At 43.3% G+C, this 22,450-nt stretch overlaps 2 protein-coding genes across 5 annotated transcripts in view; both read right to left on the reverse strand.

Moving 5' to 3' along the window:
• LOC110510013 (latent-transforming growth factor beta-binding protein 3) overlaps positions 1–5,154 on the reverse strand; it is a 46,978-nt gene extending 41,824 nt beyond the window's left edge. For all 4 annotated transcript variants that reach the window (XM_036967648.1, XM_036967650.1, XM_036967649.1 and 1 more), the window contains exon 1: positions 4,461–5,154. In XM_036967648.1, coding sequence (XP_036823543.1) covers positions 4,461–4,701 — 241 coding nt within the window. In that variant the 5' untranslated portion in view covers positions 4,702–5,154. The remainder of the gene's footprint in view (positions 1–4,460) is intronic.
• A 5,567-nt stretch (positions 5,155–10,721) lies between these two features.
• si:ch1073-224n8.1 (zinc finger protein 587) lies at positions 10,722–16,061 on the reverse strand. The gene is made up of 2 exons (XM_021591275.2): positions 14,903–16,061; positions 10,722–13,381 (listed from the first exon to the last, which is right to left on the reverse strand). The coding sequence occupies exons 1-2, from the start codon at positions 15,612–15,614 to the stop codon at positions 12,408–12,410; spliced, it is 1,686 nt and encodes a 561-aa protein (XP_021446950.1). The 5' UTR covers positions 15,615–16,061; the 3' UTR covers positions 10,722–12,407.
• Between the last annotated feature and the right edge of the window lie 6,389 nt (positions 16,062–22,450).

Below are 22,450 nucleotides of genomic sequence, written 5' to 3' on the forward strand. Positions count from 1 at the left end.
GTAGACCACTGATTGGCCAGTTCAGCCATGATTATGAGGAAATAGCAAGCAAGTTTTTTTCCCCCTACGATTTATGCTTTGGACACAAATATGAGTATAGGACAAGTCAACAACCTTATTTGGGTACGGGTAAGTTAACAGAATATGACATTTTAAAAGTGAGATTTTCACTGGACATTTACTTCAAATGAACTCTCAGAACCTAGGATGGAAATGTAATTACTGTAAAATATAGTAATAGACAAAACCAGCCCGGTAGACTGAGGCTTAATAGACTTACCTGAAACTCACAAAGCTTTATGTATCCTTTTTTTCATCATGTTCTACAACAGCTTGAACAACATTGTTCTTTTAAGAAAGGCAATCTTGAATCATTAGGCAGAAAATGACTGCATTTGGAAGCAAACTGCATCACGGCAAGGTTCTTGCAGGTTTGCTCAGTCTAGGCCTCAGTTTCGCTGTGGTGCTGAAGTCACAACCACTCAGATATTGAAAAGCGTTGTTGTTGTCATTGACCAGCGGCCATTGCAACATGCTAAAGATAAATTCTGCATGTCCATTGAGTGCACAGTCCACACACACCTTTGCCAAAAGTTACGCTGCCTTAGGTTGCCCTCTGTAGCCCCAGCCAGACAAACCCACACAACTGGACAAAAGCCTGGATAAATGCAGCTTATAGTACCTGTTTGATTCTCTGGACCAAAGATTCAGATGACACCAAATGAATAATCCAGTATTGTACTGTAATTACAACTGGAGAATAAATGCAGGGCCATTCTGATGTTGTTTTGAACAATTAATTTACAGTGCAGAAAAATATAGCTTATTATGACAAAACCCCTTTTTGTAATTTACAAATACGCTGTAGTTCTGTAATGAAGGGCTGGTGGGAGAAAAAGCTTAGCAACTTCACATTTCACTACAATATTTCCAAAACAAAATCTGTTTGAAACCACCATGACAGGGTCAATGGAAATTACAGTCATTAGTTGTATTTTTCTTAAATAAAAGCATTGTGTAAATGTATAGGAAATGTGTGGGCATAAGTGAATGTGAATATTGCTCTAACCCTCTTGACCACGATGCCCCACAGCCAACACTTCAAGGATGACCTCTGCTGTATTTGCATAAATGTAGCTTTCATAGTGACTGAATCAGTGTCTTCGTTTAGTTTTACCACTGCAGTTTATTTTGGGGTCCTGTTCGCATTAGTAGTCTGCCTTAATTGTGGGGTTGGGGTGTAGTCAACCTAAAATAACCTTGGGCCCCATACGGATCAACACAGAAAGGGACACCCCTCATCACAGAAAGAGATACCCCCTAATCATGACTAATGAAAAGCTGGGCAAATAATAACAGTGCTCTCTCAAACCAACAGGTAAGATAGTTAGAAGTGCCACTCCAAGGCCATAACGTTCATAGACTGATGATCTGTCATACTGCGAACTGTGAATCAATCTGAATGATCATTTACACTGTGTATACAAAACATAATGCTCTTTCCATGACATAGACTGACCAGGTGAATCCAGGTAAAGGCTATGGTCCCTTATTGATGTCACATGAGGCGGTTTCAAAAAATGCGGCACTTCCTGATTGGATTTTTATCTGGGTTTCGCCTGTAACATCCGTTCTGTTGCACTCACAGACAATATCTTTGCAGTTTTGGAAACGTCTGAGTGTTTTCTATCCAAAGCTGTCAATTATATGCATAGTTGAGCATCTTTTCGTGACAAAATATCTTGTTTGAAACGGGAACGTTTTTTATCCAAAAATTAAAATACTGCCCCCTAGTCGTAAAAGGTTAAATCAACTTCAAACAGCGTTGGTAAAGGGCAGGAGACAGGTTAAAGAATACTTGTTAAGCCTTGAGACAATTGAGACATTAATTGTGTATGTGTACCATTCAGAGGGTGAATGGACAAGACAAAAATTGTAAGTGCCTTTGAACAGGGTATGGTAGCAGGTGCCAGGCGAACAAGTTTGTGTCAAGAACTGCAATGTTGCTGGGTTTCACACGGTCAACAGTTTCCCGTGTGTATCAAGAATGGTCCACCACCCAAAGGACACTAGTTAGAAACTTCCTTCAAACTGCCCTTTAAAATGAGACAGGGTGATTTTTTTTAATGAGCATGGCCTTATTTCTATTACAGCATATTGGATGACTGTCATTCATATTCCATTCACCCAGCTCAATGTAACATCACTAGGTTTAGGCTACTACATGATACTCAAATTTTCCCTATACACATCATGAGGTTGCTACAACCTAGCCTATGAATGAAAGTTTACAATGTAGGTGCACAAATCGAGAGAAAAATAGTAAACACGGTGACAGAAAGTGACACATTCAATACCGCCTTGCACACTCTTGCCTGCATCTAGCTGATCTAGGGTGCAATCATTAGTCCACTCCAAACAGTTGCAAAGGAGAGATTCTATTAGACAAATTCAGGTATGTTTATTCCTGTTTCGTTTGCATTCATTTAAGAAATGTTTTTCAACAGAATCGCCGTAATGAATCACTGATCACCTGGCCGCAAACACAGTTCAGTTTCATAGCAGCCACATACGAACAGCATGATCACTTTGCTCATTGTATAATTCCTTCTAACATCTATGCACTCTCCTCCTCTCACCTTTTCCCTTCGCTTGTGGACTTCATTGCACAACACAACAGCTGTCCGAGACTAGGCAAAAAAAACATTCCAAGCCAAACCTTCATACCATAATCGCTAACTGCTACACACAGCCTACATTGTTGTGTCACCATATTAGCTAACATCATAGTCAACATAGCTACTAGAACTAATGCATTAGTAAACTCGCTAAAATCATGCAGTACAGAGTACAGCAAACACTTTAGCAGTTACAACGGTGGGCTCGGTAGCAATAAATTAATAAAACCCCAAGCTTACCTTGACTTGGAAGACTTCCTTTGGATAGCTATAGCCAGCTAGCTAACATGGCATCCCTCTCTGTTTGAGCTGTGTGTTTGAGTAGGCTAAACTAGCTAGCTGCATTTGCTAGCTAAGTATGTGAAAGTGAAAAAAATACAACGAAATATAGATGGCTCACTCTTTCTTGCTTTTCCTTTATTTTTCAAGAAATTAATTTGCTCAAAACTGTTCCACTATTGAGAACCATGAGCCTCCTAGGTTTTGTATTGAAGTCAATGTACCCAGAGAAGGACATAAACTAGCTGTCTTATGGCTTGTTCATGTTGCTACCCCAGAGAGTGCTGTTGAGACCTTCGTTGTAAAACAGTGTTTTAATAAATTATTTGGTGACGTGAATATATTTAGTATAGTTTTATCTAAAAAGGATAACTTTTTTAATGTTTCACTATTTACATTTTTTATGAAATTCACTGAGGCAGATGGTCCTCCACTTCCTCCCCTGATGAGCCTCCACTGGCACGCAGAGACATAAAAATGGTATGCACAGGTTTATCTGACTCTAGGGAAGTAGATAAATGGTCTCATTGCCAAAATCGAAAGGATCCCTGTAACTTTGTGCAGGAGAGAGGCAACCATGATATTTTATTTTTGATAATTGAGTGGAGATATTGATTCATTTCAGTTTGACATTTCATTTGTACCTTTAAAGAAAAAAAATAACAGTCAACTGTGTATGTTGCTGGTTATTATTACAGTTGAATAACTGTATTATGCATTTAAAATATTATGTTATGGTTCAAACTATACCGTATGTAGAGCAGCAGTAGTAACAACCTGACATACTAGGAAAATCATACAGTAGCAGAAAAAGAGTACACAATGTTTGTTGAATTGAATATGTCCCCGTTAACAGTCACACTGGTATTCAGTGCAGTATGAATGGCCATGGCCCCAAGACTAATTGGACTGTACCAGAGTAAGTGCCCCTATGCAAGGTCCCTCTTAGACTTGTAAATGTGCCTATTTGTAAGTTAATAAGATTTGTCTGTATAATCTTCTCAAAAGTTACTATAAATTAGCACTTAAAACCAGTTTTTATTAATTTTTTTAAATCAGGGGAACCCAGAAGCAAAATGTGTCCCCACCAATGTCAGAGTAGCTCCTACGCCCCTGATTGTGAGTGTGTTGTGAGTGACTGACCTGTTACTGGCCACCTCCTTTACAGGGCAGTGGGAGAGGAGAGTCAACTCCAGTGTAGCCTCAAGAGTGTAAACTAGTATAAGGCTCCATGCCTTACCACAGTTTATCTGATACTGTGCAGATAGACTTAACACATGCCAGCCAGACAATGTGATGATGTGGTTAGAGGAGGGGCAAAGCTGAAATATGCCAATGAGCCATGTCTGAGAAATGCAAGGTAATAAAGTTTCCACTGAGATGTAATTGTTTCTTTTGATTTTGATGATTTAGGCCTAGGGGCCTATGTGCAATTTCTTCCCTAGTAGGACTGATATTGTTCAGAAATATGTCGCCAAAATGGGCATCAAACCAACCACTCACCCACTCTGAATCCAGGACCTGTGAGAGTATCCGCTGACTGTCCGTTCTCGCCTATCAGTGTGGTATTGTTGCCCTGCTCACAGGTGTCCTGGCACTGGCCTTTCAAACAAATTCTCTTGCAGATGAGAGGGGCGATGACCACTTTGAAGCGCTCCCGGGTGGATGCGCGCTCTGCGCACCAGGCCAGCCTCTGGACTCCCAGCCAGATGACGAGCAGATGGGAAATGATCAGAGAAGGCATCCTGGCATCCTTCACTGCCGTGCACGAAGAGATGAGGGCATTCACGGTGGCAAAATGCAATGCTCCTAAAGACTGTTTATCCCGGACCAAACCACCAATGGAGTCGGTAATCCTTTCAATCGAACCCTGAAAACAGCCGACTAACTTCCGTAGATAATCCAAAATGTTGATTATAAAGGTGCCTCATACAACGACAAAAGTATGGAGAAAACTCCAGTGGTGTACTTCTTCCTTCCTTTCCTTTCAAAACAGCTCATTTCAGTCACCCTGCATATAACAATTATTCATTCAGAACAGTAAAGTATATGCCTTTTTTGTTGCTAAAATACAGGACGCCGTTAACAACCCAAAAGTTACCGAGATAACTTTCCCCTTTTCCTACCCGCTTTCTCGCTCTCTTTTCTCCCTGATGTTGCTTGGATGGTTGGCGTGTGCGTATCTGGGTTTAGGAAAGAAGGGGAGGAGAGAGGGAGAGGGAGCCAATCATCTCCAGAGAGGGCTGGCAACAGGCCAGGCATGTTGGTCATTTCTCTAACGCCCCCTATCCTCCCATCCAGCGAAAGATAACCGCACAACTGTACGAGTCGCTCTGGAAAACACCTCCTTATCAAAACAGACTGAACTGCCAACAGCTAGCAGCTCCTCATTCACAAAAATCTAGTTTACAGTTACAGTTGTGGGATGAAAAGAGGTGCCTGTTGAGAAAACGGTTTCCCCAAAAAAACATGAATAATTAGCCCTCATAATTTAGGCCTATCTCATATCTGGACAAATGAAAAATGGATGACCAATATTGGTACATACACTACCGTTCCAAAGTTTGGAGTCACTTAGAAATGTCTTTGTTTTTGAAAGAAAAGCACATTTTTTTGTCTAATAAAATAACATCAAATTGATCAGAAATACAGTGTAGACATTGTTAATGTTGTAAATGACTATTGTAGCTGAAAACCGCAAAACACCAGTCTCAACATCAACAGTGAAGAGGATGCTGGCCTTCTAGGAAGTTTTGCAAAAAAAAGCCATATCTCAGACTGGCCAATAAAAAGAAAAGATTACGATAGGTAAAAGAACACAGACACTGGACAGAGGAACTCTGCCTAGAAGGTCAGCATCCTGTGGCGGGCTGGGCGCAGTGCGTGCTAACCAAGGTTGCCAGGTATACGGTGTTTCCTCCGACACATTGGTGTGGCTGGCTTCCAGGTTGGATGTGTGCTGTGTTAAGAAGCAGTGTGGCTTGGTTGGGTTGTGTATCGGAGGACGCATGACTTTCAGATAGTAGCTACTAAACAATTGGATACCATGAAATTGGGGAGAAAAAGGGTTAAAAAAAAAAGTACAACTTTTTTTAAAGTATGAAGTAACAACAGAGCAATTTATGCTTGATCTGAAAATGTGGTCGGAGGCACTGTATAGATGGTGTGACACAATTGCGGAGACTCCAGAAGCATGCAGAGGCCAAATTGAGCTCTGTATCACATCGCAGTGTGCCTCTCAAATTTTGTAACAATGGAGAGGGCTCCGTATAGCTCCACATTTACATGATTGGTTGACGGTAGGTGAGGGCGAGAGGTCCTATATAAACACAAACTCACTTCCTTGACAACTTCCTCCACAACAGCTCTGCACTGCTCTCGAAGCACAAGAAATATGAATGCCCTGACTTCTCCAGAAGCCATATCACTGTAAATGCTGCACAGCCAATGCAGACCTCGGATTGACCATTCAGTGCCTTTTACAGACCACACACCATGATGATAGGTTGACCTTCACAATCAGTTAATAATGTACAGTTGGGGTCAGGAATATCATCCGGTTGGGTCATGTGATTGGCCAGGAGGAGAAAGTAAGAGTTGGGGAGAGGGGTTGAGTCACTTCCTCTCCAAAAAGTAAGAATGTTTGCTTTCAGTCGCTAAGGAAATGACTGCATTGGGCCTGGAGAGAGTTCACAGGCTGCTCTCACATTTCTCTGCCTCCGCTTCTCCCCCTCACAGCGACATGCCTTGCCAAGACACACTTGCACAAAACATTCACATGCAAACTCACAATAATTTTTTTTTAAACTCACAGGAGAGCACAAAAATAGAACCCAGTGGAGCTGTAACACACAAAAACACCTACTCAAGCACCTTCACTCACACCCCAACAAAACACACAACTGAGTCAAGAGCCCAGTCCAGCTTTTAACATTAGAACAGGAGAGAGGTACTCAGACTAAACGGATGAGAAATGGAGAGTTGGAAATACACACTCGGGGCACCACCGAGCACACAGAGCTATCAAAGGTTTGATCACTGACTGCCACTCATCCACATGACAGGATGTCAGGGAGTCACAGCAATAGAAAAGGGGGAGGGGGGGGCTACATCACTGCCTAATTTCTATAGTCGCAGAGGGGACAAAGGGATTCCAGTTACTTCTGTTGCGAAATTGTGTGAAATTGCCCCCTTTGTAAACTCAATAGTTATTACTTACAAACCAAGTAGTAACACATATTCATCTTCCATATCAAGACAATCGTCACGTGGGATAACTGTGAAAGCCAGAACCCCACCAGACTGGGTCAGTGGTACCAGTGGGACAGACAGTGAGACCACAGGGCCAGGGAAGGGTGGAGGCTGTGGGCCTAGACATCACAGAGATCAGCCCTCACATTTCAGTGGGACTGGGCAAACAAGGAGACTGCTGTGCGCAAGTTTGACAAGGGATGGAAGTGTTTGGCTGTGGTTGGCAGGGTTGTCCTATTTATCTAACCTTTGTATGCTACTGGTTTTCCATGAGCCTGATTGTTAAATATGGTGCGTCTCCAGTCATATCCTGTGATTTAGTCTACTAGCATGTCATCAACATTTATGACGAGGGCCCTGTGGAAAGAATTGGGAATGGGTGTCTGTTTTTCTGTGCGCATTTACACAAGGCTGTCATTATAATTAATCCAGGGTGGCTGTGTGTGTCATTGTTTGTGAGTGGTCTTTGGGTGAGGGTGTCCGCAGGGCCATATCCGTCACGGAAGGAAGCAGGGTCACTACTCTGGTTGCATGGCTAGAAATTGAGTGTGAATCAAAAGCACAGGGCCGCCAGCCACAACACCAGTCTGACCACAGAGGACACTGTGAGGACACTGTTTTCAACTCCGCCTCAACCAAGAACATCTTACATTTAATATGCCTGCACTCCACTGTTGACTTGAAATTGTACTGCCACTAAGCCTCATAAACCTTGTGAAAAATAGTGCAAGCTCAAGCCCTCATAGCAAGATCAAGAAATATAGCACTATTGATTACATAAAGTGCAGTTGACCGTGCATGTCAGAGCAAAAACCTAGCCCCGATGTCGAAGGAATTGTCCGTAGAGCTCCGAGACAAGACTGTGTCGAGGCACAGATCTGGGGAACGGTACCTAAACATTTCTGCAGCATTGAAGGTCCCGAAGAACACAATGGCCTCCATCATTCTTAAATGGAAGAAGTTTGGCACCACCAAGACTCTTCCTAGAGCTGTCTGCCTGGCAAAAGTGAGCAATCAGGGAAGAAGGGCCTCGGTCAGGGAGGTCACCAAAAACTCAATGGTCACGCTGACAGAGCTCCAGAGTTCCTCTATGGAGAGGAGAGAACCTTCCAAAAGGACAACCATCTCTGCAGCACTCCACCAATCAGGCCTTTACGATAGAGTGGCCAGATGGAAGCTACTCCTCAGTAAAAGGCACATGACAGCCCGCTTGGAGTTTGCCAAAAGGCACCTAAAGGACTCTCAGACCATGAGAAACAAGATTTTCTGGTCTGAGAAAACTAAGATTGCACTCTTTGACCTGAATGCCAAGCATCACGTCTGGAAGAAACCTGGCACCATCACTACGGTGATGCATGGTGGTGGCAGCATCATGCTGTGGGGATGTTTTTCAGGGTCAGGGAGATTAGTCAGGAGAGGGAAAGATGAACAGAGCAAAATACAGAGAGATGTTTGATGAAAACCTGCTCCAGAGCACTCAAGACATCAGACTGCAGTGAAGGTTCACCTTCCAACAGGACAACATCCCTAAGCACACAGCCAAGACAACGCAGGTGCTGCTTCGGGACAAGGCTCTGAATGTCCTTGAGTCTTTCCGATCTAAAATCTCTGGAAAGACCTTGAAAATAGCTCATTAAGGGGTATTGTATGTAGATTGATGAGAAACCCCCCCAATTTCAAACCATTTTAGAATAAGGCTGTAACATAACAAAATATGGACGAAGTCAAGGGTACTGAATACACTGCACAATAATAAGCATAACTAAGAGAACACAATATGAACAAAGGCCCTTTAATAAGTATAGTATAACATTAAGACAAAGTAACGATGCATCATGGGTCAAAAATACATTTTAAACACAGGACAGGTCATAGCAAAATCCTGTTCTTTAAAATTTGACATTTTGTTAAAAATTGACGTGCAAAAATAACCACTGAATGCAGTACATGACCCTGTTGCCTTGGGTGCAGAGAACCCACTACGTATGATGGATGTACCTCCAGCTGTGCATTTGAAAGTATAGTACCAGTCGAAAGTTTGGACACACCTACACATTCAAGGGTTTTTCTTTATTTTTACTATTTTCTACATTGTAGAATAATAGTGAAGACATCAAAACTATGAAATAACACATATAGAATCACAAAGTAACCAAAAAAGTGTTAAACAAAACTACATTTATTTTATATTCTTCAAAGTAGCCACCCTTTGCCTTGATGACAGCTTTGCACACTCTTGGCATTCTATCAACCAGATTATCCTGGAATGCTTTTCCAACAGTCTTGAAAGAGTTCCCACATATGCTGAGCACTTGTTGGCTGCTTTCCTTCACGCTGCGGTCCAACTCATCCCAAACCATCTCAATTGGGTTGAGGTCTGGTGATCATCACTCCCCTTCTTGGTCAAATAGCACTTACACAGCCTGGAGGTGTGTTGGGTCATTGTCCTGTTGAAAAACAAATGATTATCCCATTTGGTTTGCGCTTAGTGGGACTGCTGCAGAATGCTGTGGTAGCCATGCTGGTTAGGTGTGCCTTGAATTCTAAATAAATCACAAACAGTGTCACCAGCAAAGCACCCACACACCATCTCCATGCTTCACGGTGGGAACCACACATGCGGAGATCATCCGTTCACCTACTCCACGTCTCACAAAAGACATGGCAGTTGGAACCAAAAATCGCAAATTTGGACTCTGTCCTTTGCTTGTGTTTCTTGGCCCAAGCAAGTCTCTTCCTATTATTGGTGTCCTTTAGTAGTTGTTTCTGTGCAGCAATTAAACCATAAATGCCTCCTCTGAACAGTTGATGTTGAGATGTGTCTGTTACTTGAACTCTGAAGCATTTGGGCTGCAATTCCTGAGGCTGGTAACTCTATTGAACTTATCCTCTGCAGCAGAGGTAACTCTGGGTCTTCCTTTCCTGTGGCGGTCCCCATGAGAGCCAGTTTCATTTTAGTGCTTGATGGTTTTTGCGACTGCACTTGAAGAAACTTTCAAAGTTCTTGAAATTTTCCAGATTAAGACATGAAGGTCAGTCAAAGTAATGATGGACTGTCATTTCTCTTTGCTTATTTGAGCTGTTATTGCCATAATATGGACTTGGTCTTTTACCAAATAGGGCTGTCTTTTGTATACCACCCCTACCTTGTCACAACACAACTGAGTGGCTCAAATGCATTCAGAAGGATAGAAATTCCACAAATTAACTTTAAACAAGGCACACCTAAATCAAATCAAATGTATTTATATAGCCCTTCGTACATCAGCTGATATCTCAAAGTGCTGTACAGAAACCCAGCCTAAAACCCCAAACAGCAAGCAATGCAGGTGTAGAAGCACGGTGGCTAGGAAAAACTCCCTAGAAATGTTAATTGAAATGCATTCCAGGTCACTACCTGGATGGTTGAGAGAATGCCAAGAGTGTGCAATGCTGTCATCAAGACAAAGGGTGGCTACTTCAAAAAATCTAAAATAAAATATATTTTGATTTGTTTAACACTTTTTTGGTTACTACATGATTCCCTGTGTTATTTCATAGTTTGTCTTCACTATTATTCTACAATGTAGAAAATAGTAAAAATATAGAAAAACCCTTGAATGAATAGGTGTGTCCAAACTTTTGACTGCTACTGTATATTCTCAGTATTGTCAACCTATTTAGAGGGGATTTAAATTAGTAATGGACATTTTCCATAATTGCAGATGGACCAGTTTACAAGGATAATACACTGGGACAGAGATTGACAGCTAAAAGGCTGAAACTAAATGTGCTCTGTTCTAATCAGACAAACATCAGACAAACACTCCCTCAGATAGAGATGGTTTCCATTTCCTCTCTGAATGGGCCGATCAATAACAGGAAGAATTAGAACAATTGCAAGTGATTACATATTTACATTTCATGGTGGCATTAATCGTTAAAAGTACATTCAGCAATATGACGTGACTATAAATATCGACTTCTGACGAAGAGAGTAGGAAGAAGCTAATCTGGGCAGCATTACCACACAGCTATCACACTCCTGGCTGGTACAAATATATGCAGCTGTTTATCAGTATATCTGTGTGGGTGGGTTCTAACAAGCAGTGGTGCAAAGTACTTAGGTAAAAATCATTTTAAGTAAAACTTAAGTAGGTTTTTGTTGGGTAGCTGTACTTTACTATTCATATTCTGGACCACTTCTACTTCACTACAGTCCTAAAGAAAATAATGTATTTTTTTTACTCCATACATTTTCCCTGACACCCAAAAGTACTCGTTACATTTTGAATGCTTAGCAGAACAGGAAAATGGACCAGGGAGAACATCCCTGGTCATCTCTACTGCCTCTGACCTGGCGGACTCACTAAACACAAATTATTCATTTGTAAATTATGTCTGAGTGTTGGAGCGTTCCCCTGGCAATCCATAAATTAATAGAACATGAAAATGGTGACATCTGGTTTGCTTAATATACGGAATTTGACAATTTATACTTTTACAATTGATACGTAAGTATATTTTAGCAATTACATTTACTGTTGATACTTAAGTATATTTAAATCCAAATACTTTTAGACTTTTACTCCAGTATTTTACTGGGTGACATTCACTTGAGTCATTGTCTGTTAAGGTATGTTTACGGTTACAATTGGGTACTTTTCCCCCACCACTGCTAACAAGGCCTTGCGCTCTTTCTGAAGTTATTGCACTGCTGTTCATGGTAACGTCACATCGCTGAGTCTCCGTTTAATGTCACCATGGTGGTGGCATTAATAGTAGCAAACTAACTATTGTTACAATTCTATAAAATGGTCTTTGGACATGGTTGCATATAACTCCATTCCATATGAAAATACACATGACGAGCACCTTAAAGGATGAGTATCTCCAGCAGACAATGATGATACACACCAGGTAGTTTGTGGAGTTGCATGAGTGAAGGGGGACATGAGACATGGGTACATTTCATATTCTATAAACTACTTTCACATTTCTAAGATTATAATGCACTAAAGTATATGTCAGGGGGTCAGACAGGCACATGAAGTGTCTCTGAAATGAATAGGCTACCCTGGTCAAGTGACAATACTAAGGATGTAGATAGCCTGTTTCTCAGGGATGGAATTGTAGACTTCCTCACACAGAACAGTAATGGAATAGGAAGACTCTATACTGTCATATACCTAATGCACTAGGCAGAAGGATGTGGCCATCCTACACACAGTCCACATCGTCCCCTTCAGCTCCCCACTCATCAAACCTCATCTGAGGGGAGGGGGCAGCAGGATGGAGGCTGTTGATGTTGTCCAGGGCGTCTGGGTCCGGCTCCTCTCCCAGGCCTGCCTCCATGTTGCCAGACTCCTCACGGTGAGTGCGGACATGCTTGCGCAGCGCCGCTGGCTCCTTGAAGGTGCGGTTGCAGAAGGGGCAGATGCAGGGCTTCTCTCCAGTATGGATGCGCTGGTGGTGCTTCAGGTGCTGCAGTCGGCTCAGACGCTTGCCACAGATGGCACACACATAGGGCTTGTCACCCGTGTGGGTGCGCTGGTGCTTGCGCAGGCCGTCTAAATGGCGGAAGATTTTAGGACATTCAGAGCAGGAGTAGGGCTTCTCGCCTGTGTGAATGCGAAGATGGGTTTTCAGGGCCCCTGACTCACGGAAGCGGCGGCCACACACCCCACACGGGTAGGGCTTCTCTCCTGTGTGGATGCGGATGTGCTTCTTCAGGCTGGAGATGAGGCGGAAGGTCTTCCCACACTCTAGACAGTGGTGGGGCCGATCTGCATCTGGATCTCCTGGAGAGGTGGATGGTCCTGCTGTCTCTCCCGCCCTCCCTGGGGATATGCTGTCCCTTCCCACTGTTCCAGGAGACCTCAGCACCACTTTCTGTCCTGCCAGTCCACCCTGAGTCGGACCACCAGTGGCAGTACGTGGCCTCGTGGGTTTTGGGTGTCGAAGAGAGTAGCTGCCAGAGCGCAATGACCCCTCCTGCTCCACCACATGGATATATCCCAGATCACCCACATTCTGGGCCGTCTGCTCACTGCCGCCAGCACCCCCGGCGCTCCTCGGCCCTGGCCCTCTCCTGCAAGCCTGCTCTGGACCTGAACTTGTACCAGGCCCCTGCTCTTCTTTGATCTCAAATCTTGTTCCTCCTGCTCGTGTCCCCTGCTGCTGCCTCCTCTCATCTGTTTAGTACAAAATAACAGAAAGGGCTGTAAGCACACAGATATTCAAATGTTTCAAATCATTCCAAATGAATGGCATTAACCACAACACATACATGAGAAAATGTATGTGGACAGCAGCTCGTGAAAAATCATGGGCATTAATATGGAGTTTGTCCCCCTTTTGCTGCGATAACAGCCTACCCTCTTCTGGGAAGGCTTTCCAATAGATGTTAGAACATTGCTGTGGGGACTTGCTTCCATTCAGCCATAAGAGTACTAGTGAGGTTGGGCACTGATGTTGGACGATTAGGCCTGGCTCGCAGTCAGCGTTTCAATTCATCCTAAAGGTGTTCGATTGGGTTGAGGTCAGGGCTCTGTGCAGGCCAGTCAAGTTCTTCCACACCGATCTTGACAAACCATTTCTGTATGGACCTCCCTTTGTGGGCGACAGGGTTAGTGTGTTGGACTAGTAACCGAAAGGTTGCAAGTTCAAATCCCCGAGCTGACAAGGTACAAATCTGTCCTTCTGCCCCTGAACAGGCAGTTAACCCACTGTTCCTAGGCCATCATTGAAAATAAGAATTTGTTCTTAACTGACTTGCCTAGTTAAATAAAGGTCAAATAAAAATAAAATTGTGCACAAGGGCATCGTTGTGGTGAAACAGAAAAAGGCCTTCCCAAACTGTTGCCATAAAGTTGGAAGCACAGAAGCATCTAGAATGTCATATGGTTAAGATTTCCCTTCACTGGATCTAAGGGGCCAAGCCCAAACCACTGAAACCAGCCCCAGACCATTCCTCCTCCACCAAAGATTACAGTTGGCACTAGGGATTGGGGCAGGTATCATTCTCCTGGCATCCCCCAAACCCAGATTGGTCTGTTGGACTGCCAGAATACGAAGTGTGATTCATCACTCCAGAGAACACGTTTCCACTGCTCCAGAGTCCAAAAGCTGTATACCTCTCTAGCCAACGCTTGGCATTGCGCATGGTGATCTTAGGCTTGTGTGCAGCTGCTCAGCCATAGAAGCCCATTCCATGAAGCTCCCGACGAACAGTTCTTGTGCTGACGTTGCTTCCAGAGGCAGTTTGGAACGCGATAGTGTTGCAACCGAGGCCTGATGATTTTTACGAAATATGCGCTTCAGCGACCCCATTCTGTGAGCTTGTGTGGCCTACCACTTCGTGGTTGAGCCGTTGTTGCTCCTAGACGTTTCCACTTCACAATAACAGCACTTACAGTTGACTGGGGCAGCTCTAGCAGGGCTGTCTTGATGGAAAGATGGCATCCTATGACGGTGCCATGTTGCAAGTCACTGAGCTCTTCAGTAAGGCCATTCTACTGCCCGTTTGTCTATGGAGACTGCATGGATGTGTGCTCGATTTTATACACCTGTCCGCAACGGGTGTGGCTGAAATAGCCGAATCGACTGATTTGAATGGGTGTCCACATACTTCTTTGTATATATAGTGTAGGAAGTGATATTCTAAATTGTTATATCTACATAGGACTGCCTTATGACAAATAGGAATAATTTACCTGGCCGGCTGTGGTCAGAGCAGATGTTAGGTGTGTTGGCAGCATAAGAGTCCATAGAATGGTTGGTCACAGAACCGTCTGGTTGGATAGAGAGCTGACACATTTTATAGTCCTCCCTGGAGTCGTACCCATGCAGAGACTCACTGAGAGAGCCACTCATCTCTAGGTCGACTCCGGAAACACACCGCCCGTCTGCGCCATTGACATTACGGTGGCTCTGGCGGTCCCTGTCCATACTTGTGTTCATAGAGCCAATAGATGTGAGAGAGGGGGCGAAAACTGACTGACCCATGGTCTGTGCACCAGGGAAAGGAATTTGCAACTGGTCAATTAACTTTTGGGCGCTGCTAAGACATTCCTGCAACGTCCTCAATTCCACTTTGAGCCTTTCGTTCTCCTGCTCCTTGTTAACCAGCTCTTGTTGGGTCTCGTTGAGCACAAGTACTACCTCGCCCAAGAGGGTATCCACAGCAGCGGATAACGTGGTTCGAATGGTCGGGGCTAACCGTGTCTTGAGTGAGGATATAGTCATGTTGCCCTGGCATGCTTGGTGCGCATACTCAGCTTTCTCTACTTTACGATCACAAGACTCAGTCCCAGCTCGGTTTGGTGCGTTGATTATACTTTGTTTACGATTAGCACCACCGGCTGTGCTATTGCTATTCAACGGAGAATCCATGCCGCTGTTACAATTTCCTCGCCTGGAAGCCATAGCTAGCTAACTACAGTAGCTAACGTTACTGCGCTGGCCAGCTTGCGCCGACTGCAAAGGCCGCCTGAGACTAGTTAATAGTTCAAACGTGAAAGATAACTATTTCGCTGTAAGTAAATCCAACAAGGTACCGTTCACTATGCCAATGAATAATGTAATTTCTTGACAAGTTTAGCTCACTAGCTAAACCCGAAAAAAATAAGCTAACGTTACTGTTAGCTACCAAGCAAGCTAACATCAGCTAGCTAGTTGACCAAAGACACTGACGATGATGAATGAAAATGGTCTGTCAAAATTCAGTAACAGAAGTTTGTTTTTGCTTTATATTAACAGCGTGTTTGGAGTAAACTTGCACTGTAATCTAATTGAGAGCTATGCCAGTCGCAATGCCAACATCCGTTCGACGTCCATCTTCTACTTCTGGGTAGGGGCGTTTCACCGTCGCACATGAATGACGTATACTCTGTACATGCAACGGAAGCGTTCCTCTGGTGTTGCTGACGGATGCCAGATCTTACAACATCTGGAAAGGCATTTTCAGTATCAGCTAACCACATCATATGTTATAGCATTCAATTCAATGCAAGGGGCTTTATTGGCATGGGAAACATATGTTTACGTTCTCCTGCTCCTCCAATAAAAAGTGAACAGAAATGATTACTAACACAAGTTCCAAAAGAATAAAGACATTTCAAATGTCATATTATGTCTATACAGTGTTGTAACAATGTGCAAAATAGTTAAAGCAATCCAATTTAAGGGGCTTTATTGGATGGGAATGATATGCTTACATTGCCAAAGCAAGTGAAATAGATAATAAACAAAAGTGAATATCTAACTTGATGATACAATGATAAGGTATCACGCAAAAATTGGTTGATGCATGGAAACGCGATCAATGGTTGGCTACATGTTCTTTTCACAAAGTTTCTAAACCCAGAGGCGCAACATTGCGAGGATTCCGGGAACCCTTGCGAAACAGATCAAACAGACCAGGCCTGGGGTTTGAGAAGTCAATGAGAGAAGTTCAAAATTAAAGGCACAACCTAGATTATAGCCAATGTCTAAAGTAGTTGAATATGTTATTACTCCAACCTCATGAAAGTGACAAACTGACACGTTTTCAATTTAGTCAAAAACAACTTTATATCGAAAGAGTGCCTTTGATTTGACGGCCTGCACATGCGCAGTTCGGTGCGAGACTTGAGCCTAGCTAGGCTAGATTGAGCCTAGCTAGGCTAGATTGAGCCAGGAATGCTATTTTTTGTCCCAGAATCCCGCTTAACAGACACGTTGAAGCCTGCTTGACAGAGATGCTTAGCTGCTAGCCTTCAAGCTAAATAAGTTGGTACCAGATGAGTTTTGCAATGGAGCCCTCTTTGTCTGGAGAAATAAATGAATGGTTCTATCGCTGTAGGAGCTGTATCTACTATGCTTTGTTTCGGGACAAACCGGATCAGTCAGAGATTCAATTGTTTCCTTGCTGAGGATTATAGGCTTGAGGTGGCTTCCTTGATCACACAGGTCGACAGCCTACGTAAGAAACTGGGGAAAATGCAGAATGGAATGTTTACCTTTTTTACCCAGGTGCCTGGACGGAGTTTGCGCTTGTTGGATGCATCTCTGCCTTGTTGTTTGTTGTTATCCAACTGGCCGGTGTTGCCCAGAGCTCCCCCATCTGATAGCGGAGTTGAAGGAGCACAACAAGAGGAGCAAGACAATCAATGACAATTGAAGAAGACAGTGGACTCCCGCAAAGCAGTCTACACTCCTAACGAGAGGCCCGGAGCGGATACAAACAACAAATAGTTTTGCTGTCCTGGTGTCTGATCTTCCTGAACCTTCGTCGCTGGGGGTGCCTGTGTCTGCGGCTGCAGTGCCTACTCCTACGATTTCGAAGTCAACGTTGGCAACCTTCCGTCCCTGCTATGGATCGAGCGGGGCTTCTCCATCTGTCAGAGGCCTGCACCAGGCAATGGGAGCAACGGGCTCAAGTTATCCTGCCTCTCGCCCGTCCATAAAGGGTTCTGCAAATCCTGTGAAGCGTGGGAGTTGGCTGATTTCCCTGTCCTTCTCGCCAGTTGTTATTGTGGGCAGCTCCATGGTAAGAAATGTGACAGTTCCTGGTGCAAAAACAATGTCCTATCCCAGAGCTTGAGTAAATTACATTACTAAGCTGTTCCCGAATTTACTACGTCGGGACATAGAAATAAATTATATCGTAGTCCATGCGGGTTTTAATGACATTATGAAGGGTAGCTCTGAACAGTTGAAACTTGATTTTAAAGTGCTGATTGACTCTCTGCAAGACACTAACAAAAGACCCATCATATCTGGCCCTGTGCCCTCTGAATCATGGCATTGAACGATTTAGCAGGATTATTTCTCTTTGCAACTGGCTACGTGATTATTGCAGCTCAATGGGTGTAACTTTTGTTGACTATTTCGATACCTTTTGGAAACACAACACGTTTTATAAGGAGGATGGGATACACCCAAATCATTATAAGGCTGCGTTGAGACAATGACTTATCACTGACCCAAGCCCATCTCAGATAATCCCTACCAAATGTACATTATACCAGGGGCGTTGGTAGACACAATGTAAGTAACCTAATTTATGTCCTTCTAACTGCCCTGAATGCCTATGCTGATGCTACAGCTATTGTATGCAGTAATCATGTACCTATGAACCAGATTTATACTGTTAGCACTGAGGCAGTGTGCCCTAGGAGGAAATACACTGTGTGCAGCTCACCCTGCACTAACATAAATAACATGAGCATATCTACTTCTGCTAAGCTTCCCAGTAAAGCAATGGAAACAAGTAAGCATCCCAGAAGAAAAGTGCTTCAAATAACCCACGTTAACATATGTAGCTGAAGAAACAAGGTTCATGAAATCAATAATTTGCTAGTAATAGATGACATTCATATTTTGACTATCACTGAAACTCACTTAGATAATACCTTTGATGATTTAGTGGTAGCAATACAAGGTTATATTTTCTGGGTGATTTAAATATTGACAGGCTTTCATCAAGCTGCCCACTCAAGAAAAAGATTCAAACTGTAACCAGTGTCTGCAATCAGGTTTAGGCTATCAGTCAACCTACCAGGGTAGTTACAAACAGCACAGGAATAAAATCAACAACATGTATTGATCACATCTTCACTAATGCTGCAGAAGTAGTGATCACAATATAGTAGCCATATCTAGGAAAACCGAAGTTCCAAAGGCTGGGCGTAATATAGTGTATAAGAGGTCATACAATACTTTTTGTAGTGATTTCTATGTTGTTGATGTAAAGAATATTTGGCTGCACTTGACACATTTATGAAATTGCTTATTCCAGTTAATAATAAGCATGCACCCATTAAGAAAATTACTGTAAAAACTGTTAAATCCCCATGGATTGATGAAGAATTGAACAATTGTGTGGTTGAGGGGGATGAGGCAAAAGGAATGGCAAAAAAGCCTGGCTGCACAACCAATCATTCATTGAATCAGATGGCTCATTCATCACAAAACCAACTGATATTGGCAACTATTTTAAGGATTTTTTCATTAGCAAGATTAGCAAATTTAGGCATTAGCAAACACTGACACATCCAAGTATAGCTGACCAAATTATGAAAGACAAGCATTGTAATTTTGAGTTCCGTAAAGTGAGTGGGGGAAGGGGTGAAACAATTATTGCCACCAGGGTCTGACAACTTGGATGGAGAATTACTGAGGATAATAGCGGACAATATTGCCAGTCCTATTTGCCATATTTTCAATTTAAGCCTACTAGAAAGTGTGTGCCCTCAGGCTCGGAGGGACGCATAAGTCATTCCGCTACCTAAGACTAGTAAAGCCCACTTTACTGGCTTTTTTGGCGGAAAAAATTGTATTTGACCAGAAACAATGTTATTTTACAGTAAACAAAATGACAACAGACTTTCAGCACACTTATAGGGAAGGACATTCAACAAGCACAGCACTGATGAATGGCTGAGAGAAATTGATGAAAAAAGATTGTGGGGGTTGTTTTGTTAGACTTCAGTGTGGCTTTTGACGTTATCGATCATAGTCTGTTGCTGGAAAAACCTATGTTATGGCTTTACACCCCCCCCCCCCTGCTATATTGTGGATAAAGAGTTACCTGTCTAACAGAACAGTGTTCTTTAATGGATGCCCCTCCAACGTAATCAAGGTAGAATCAGGAATTCCCCAGGGCAGCTGTCTAGGCCCCCTACTATTTTCAATCTTTACTAACGACTTGCCACTGGCTTTGAGTAAAGCCAATGTGTCTATGTATGGATGATTCAACACTATACATGTCAGCTACTATGGCGACTGCAATGACTGCAACACTTAACAAAAAGCTGCAATTAGTTTCAGAGTGGGTGGCAAGGAATACGTTACTCCTAAATATTTGAAAAACTAAAAGCATTGTATTTGGGACAAATCATTCACTAAATCCTAAACCTCAACTAAATTGTGCAAGTTGGAAATTGAGCAAGTTGAGGTGACTAAACTGCTTGGAGTAACCCTGTAAACTGTCATGGTCAAAACATATTGATACAACAGTAGCTAAGATGGGAAGAAATCTGTCCATAATAAAGCACTGCTCTTCCTTCTTAACAGCACTATCAACAAGGCAGGTCCTACAGGCCCTAGTTTTGTCGCACCTGGACTACTGTTCAGTCATGAGGTCAGGTACCACAAAAAGGGACTTAGGGAAATTGCAATTGGCTCAGAACAGGGCAGCATGGCTGGCCCTTGGATGTACACAGAGAGCTAATATGAATGATATGCATGTCGGACATACCCCACAAGACATGGCACAAGAGGTCTCTTCACAGTCCCCATGTCCAGAACACACTATGGGAGGCGCACAGTATTATATAGAGCCATGACTACATGGAACTCTATTCCACATGAAGCAACTAATGCAAGCAGTAAAATTAGATTTAAAAAACAGATAAAAATACACCTTATGGAACAGCGTGGACTGTGAAGCAACACAAACACAGACACATGCATACACACACACACGATAAGATACACACTATACAAACACTTACACATGGATTTTGTGCAGTAGATATGTGGTACTGGTAGAGTATGGGCTTGAGGGCACACAGTGTGTTGTGAAATCTGTGAATGTAGTTTAATGTTTTTAAAACTATATAAACTGCCTTAATTTTGCTGGACCCCAGGAAGAGTAGCTGCTGCCAAGGCATGGGGATCCATAATAAATACAAATACTGTCTTTGTTATGTAGCATTATATTGGATCGCTCCAATATGGTATTCTTCCCCTCACCAGGATGCATTCCGAGTAAGAATTTTAGATGAATCCTGTGTACTGGGTAGTGCAGCGGCTGACCCCCTAAAATAGCCCCCGTCTTACTACTCCCACTTCTCTCTTTTCTCGGCTCATTCCAGAGAGGATTCACTTGGTAAGAGCTCTATGTTTGGGTGTAAAAGCTCAGAAGTATACCCGCAGCTATTCAATAGCTTGGAGCAGCTAGCCTCTCCATCAGGGTGCTCTGCTGTCCCCCCACTCAGTTTGGCTTGTGCCATCTCGTTTTAATTACTACTATTACGGCACTGAGAGTTTGTCCTAGTTGTCTGTGACTTGTCTGTCCACCGGAATCCTCCCGGTTAGCCTAACCCCGCAAGATAGAGAGTCTGTGTATGTTTTGCTCCGGCAGGCTTGCAGTTCTTCTCCCTGGAGAGTCAGTCACATGTCGCTAGGCGTGCCACGCTGGTATTTCACAGGGCAGTTTACATCTTGTCAAAACTCTTGTTTGTTCAACAGTGAGCGAGCTATGCAGTAGCTAGCTTAACGAGAGCAGACCACCGCAGGACTAAGCTCACACCTTACAACCTGCCAATACCCCCATGTATGGTAGAATAAACTATAACGTGCCATGAGTTACAGCCGACCCACACGCTAGGATCTAGCTAACATGTGTGAGTTTGTGTGCTCTTCCCCTCCCCCTGGATCAGGCAGTTCACACCCCGTTCACATCTCCTCTCCTTCAGATAGTGTATGGCTCCAGGTAATCTATAAGTCTTTGCTAGGTAAAGCCCCGCCTTATCTCAGGTCACTGGTTACCATAGCAACACCCACCCGTAGCACGTGCTCCAGCAGGTATATTTCACTGGTCATCCCCAAAGCCAACACTTCCTTTGGCCGCCTTTCCTTCCAGTTCTCTGCTGCCAATGACTGGAACGAATTGCAAAAATTACTGAAGCTGGAGTCCTATATCTCCCGCTCTAACTTTAAGCATCAGCTGTCAGAGCAGCTTTCCAATCACTGTACCTGTACACAGCCAATCTGTAAATAGCACACCCAACTTCCTCATCCTCGTATTGTTATTTATCCTCTTTCTCTTTTGTACCCCAGTATCTCTACTTGCACATCATCATCTGCACATCTATCACTCCAGTGTTAATGCTACATTTGTAATTATTTAGCCTCTATGGCCTATTTATTGCGGAACCACCCTATTCTTCTACATTTGCACACTGTACATAGATTTTTCTATTGTGTTATTGACTGTACGTTTGTTTATGTGTTACGGTGCGTGAATGAGGACCCAAAAGCGACTTAACGTAAACAGAGCTTCTTTAATAGCAAAACAAACGTAGGCTCAGATGGACCGGCAGATTCCGACAGGACAGGACAAGGTTGCAGCAAACATGACGATAGTCTGGTTCAGGCATGAACAACACAAACAAGAATCCGACAAAGACAGGAGCAGAAACAGAGAGAGATATAGGGACCTAATCAGAGGGAAAAAGGGAACAGGTGGGAAAAGGGGTGAATGAGGTAGTCAG

This window comes from Oncorhynchus mykiss, chromosome Y, assembly GCF_013265735.2.
Source record: "Oncorhynchus mykiss isolate Arlee chromosome Y, USDA_OmykA_1.1, whole genome shotgun sequence".
NCBI classification, from domain to species: Eukaryota; Metazoa; Chordata; class Actinopteri; order Salmoniformes; family Salmonidae; genus Oncorhynchus; species Oncorhynchus mykiss.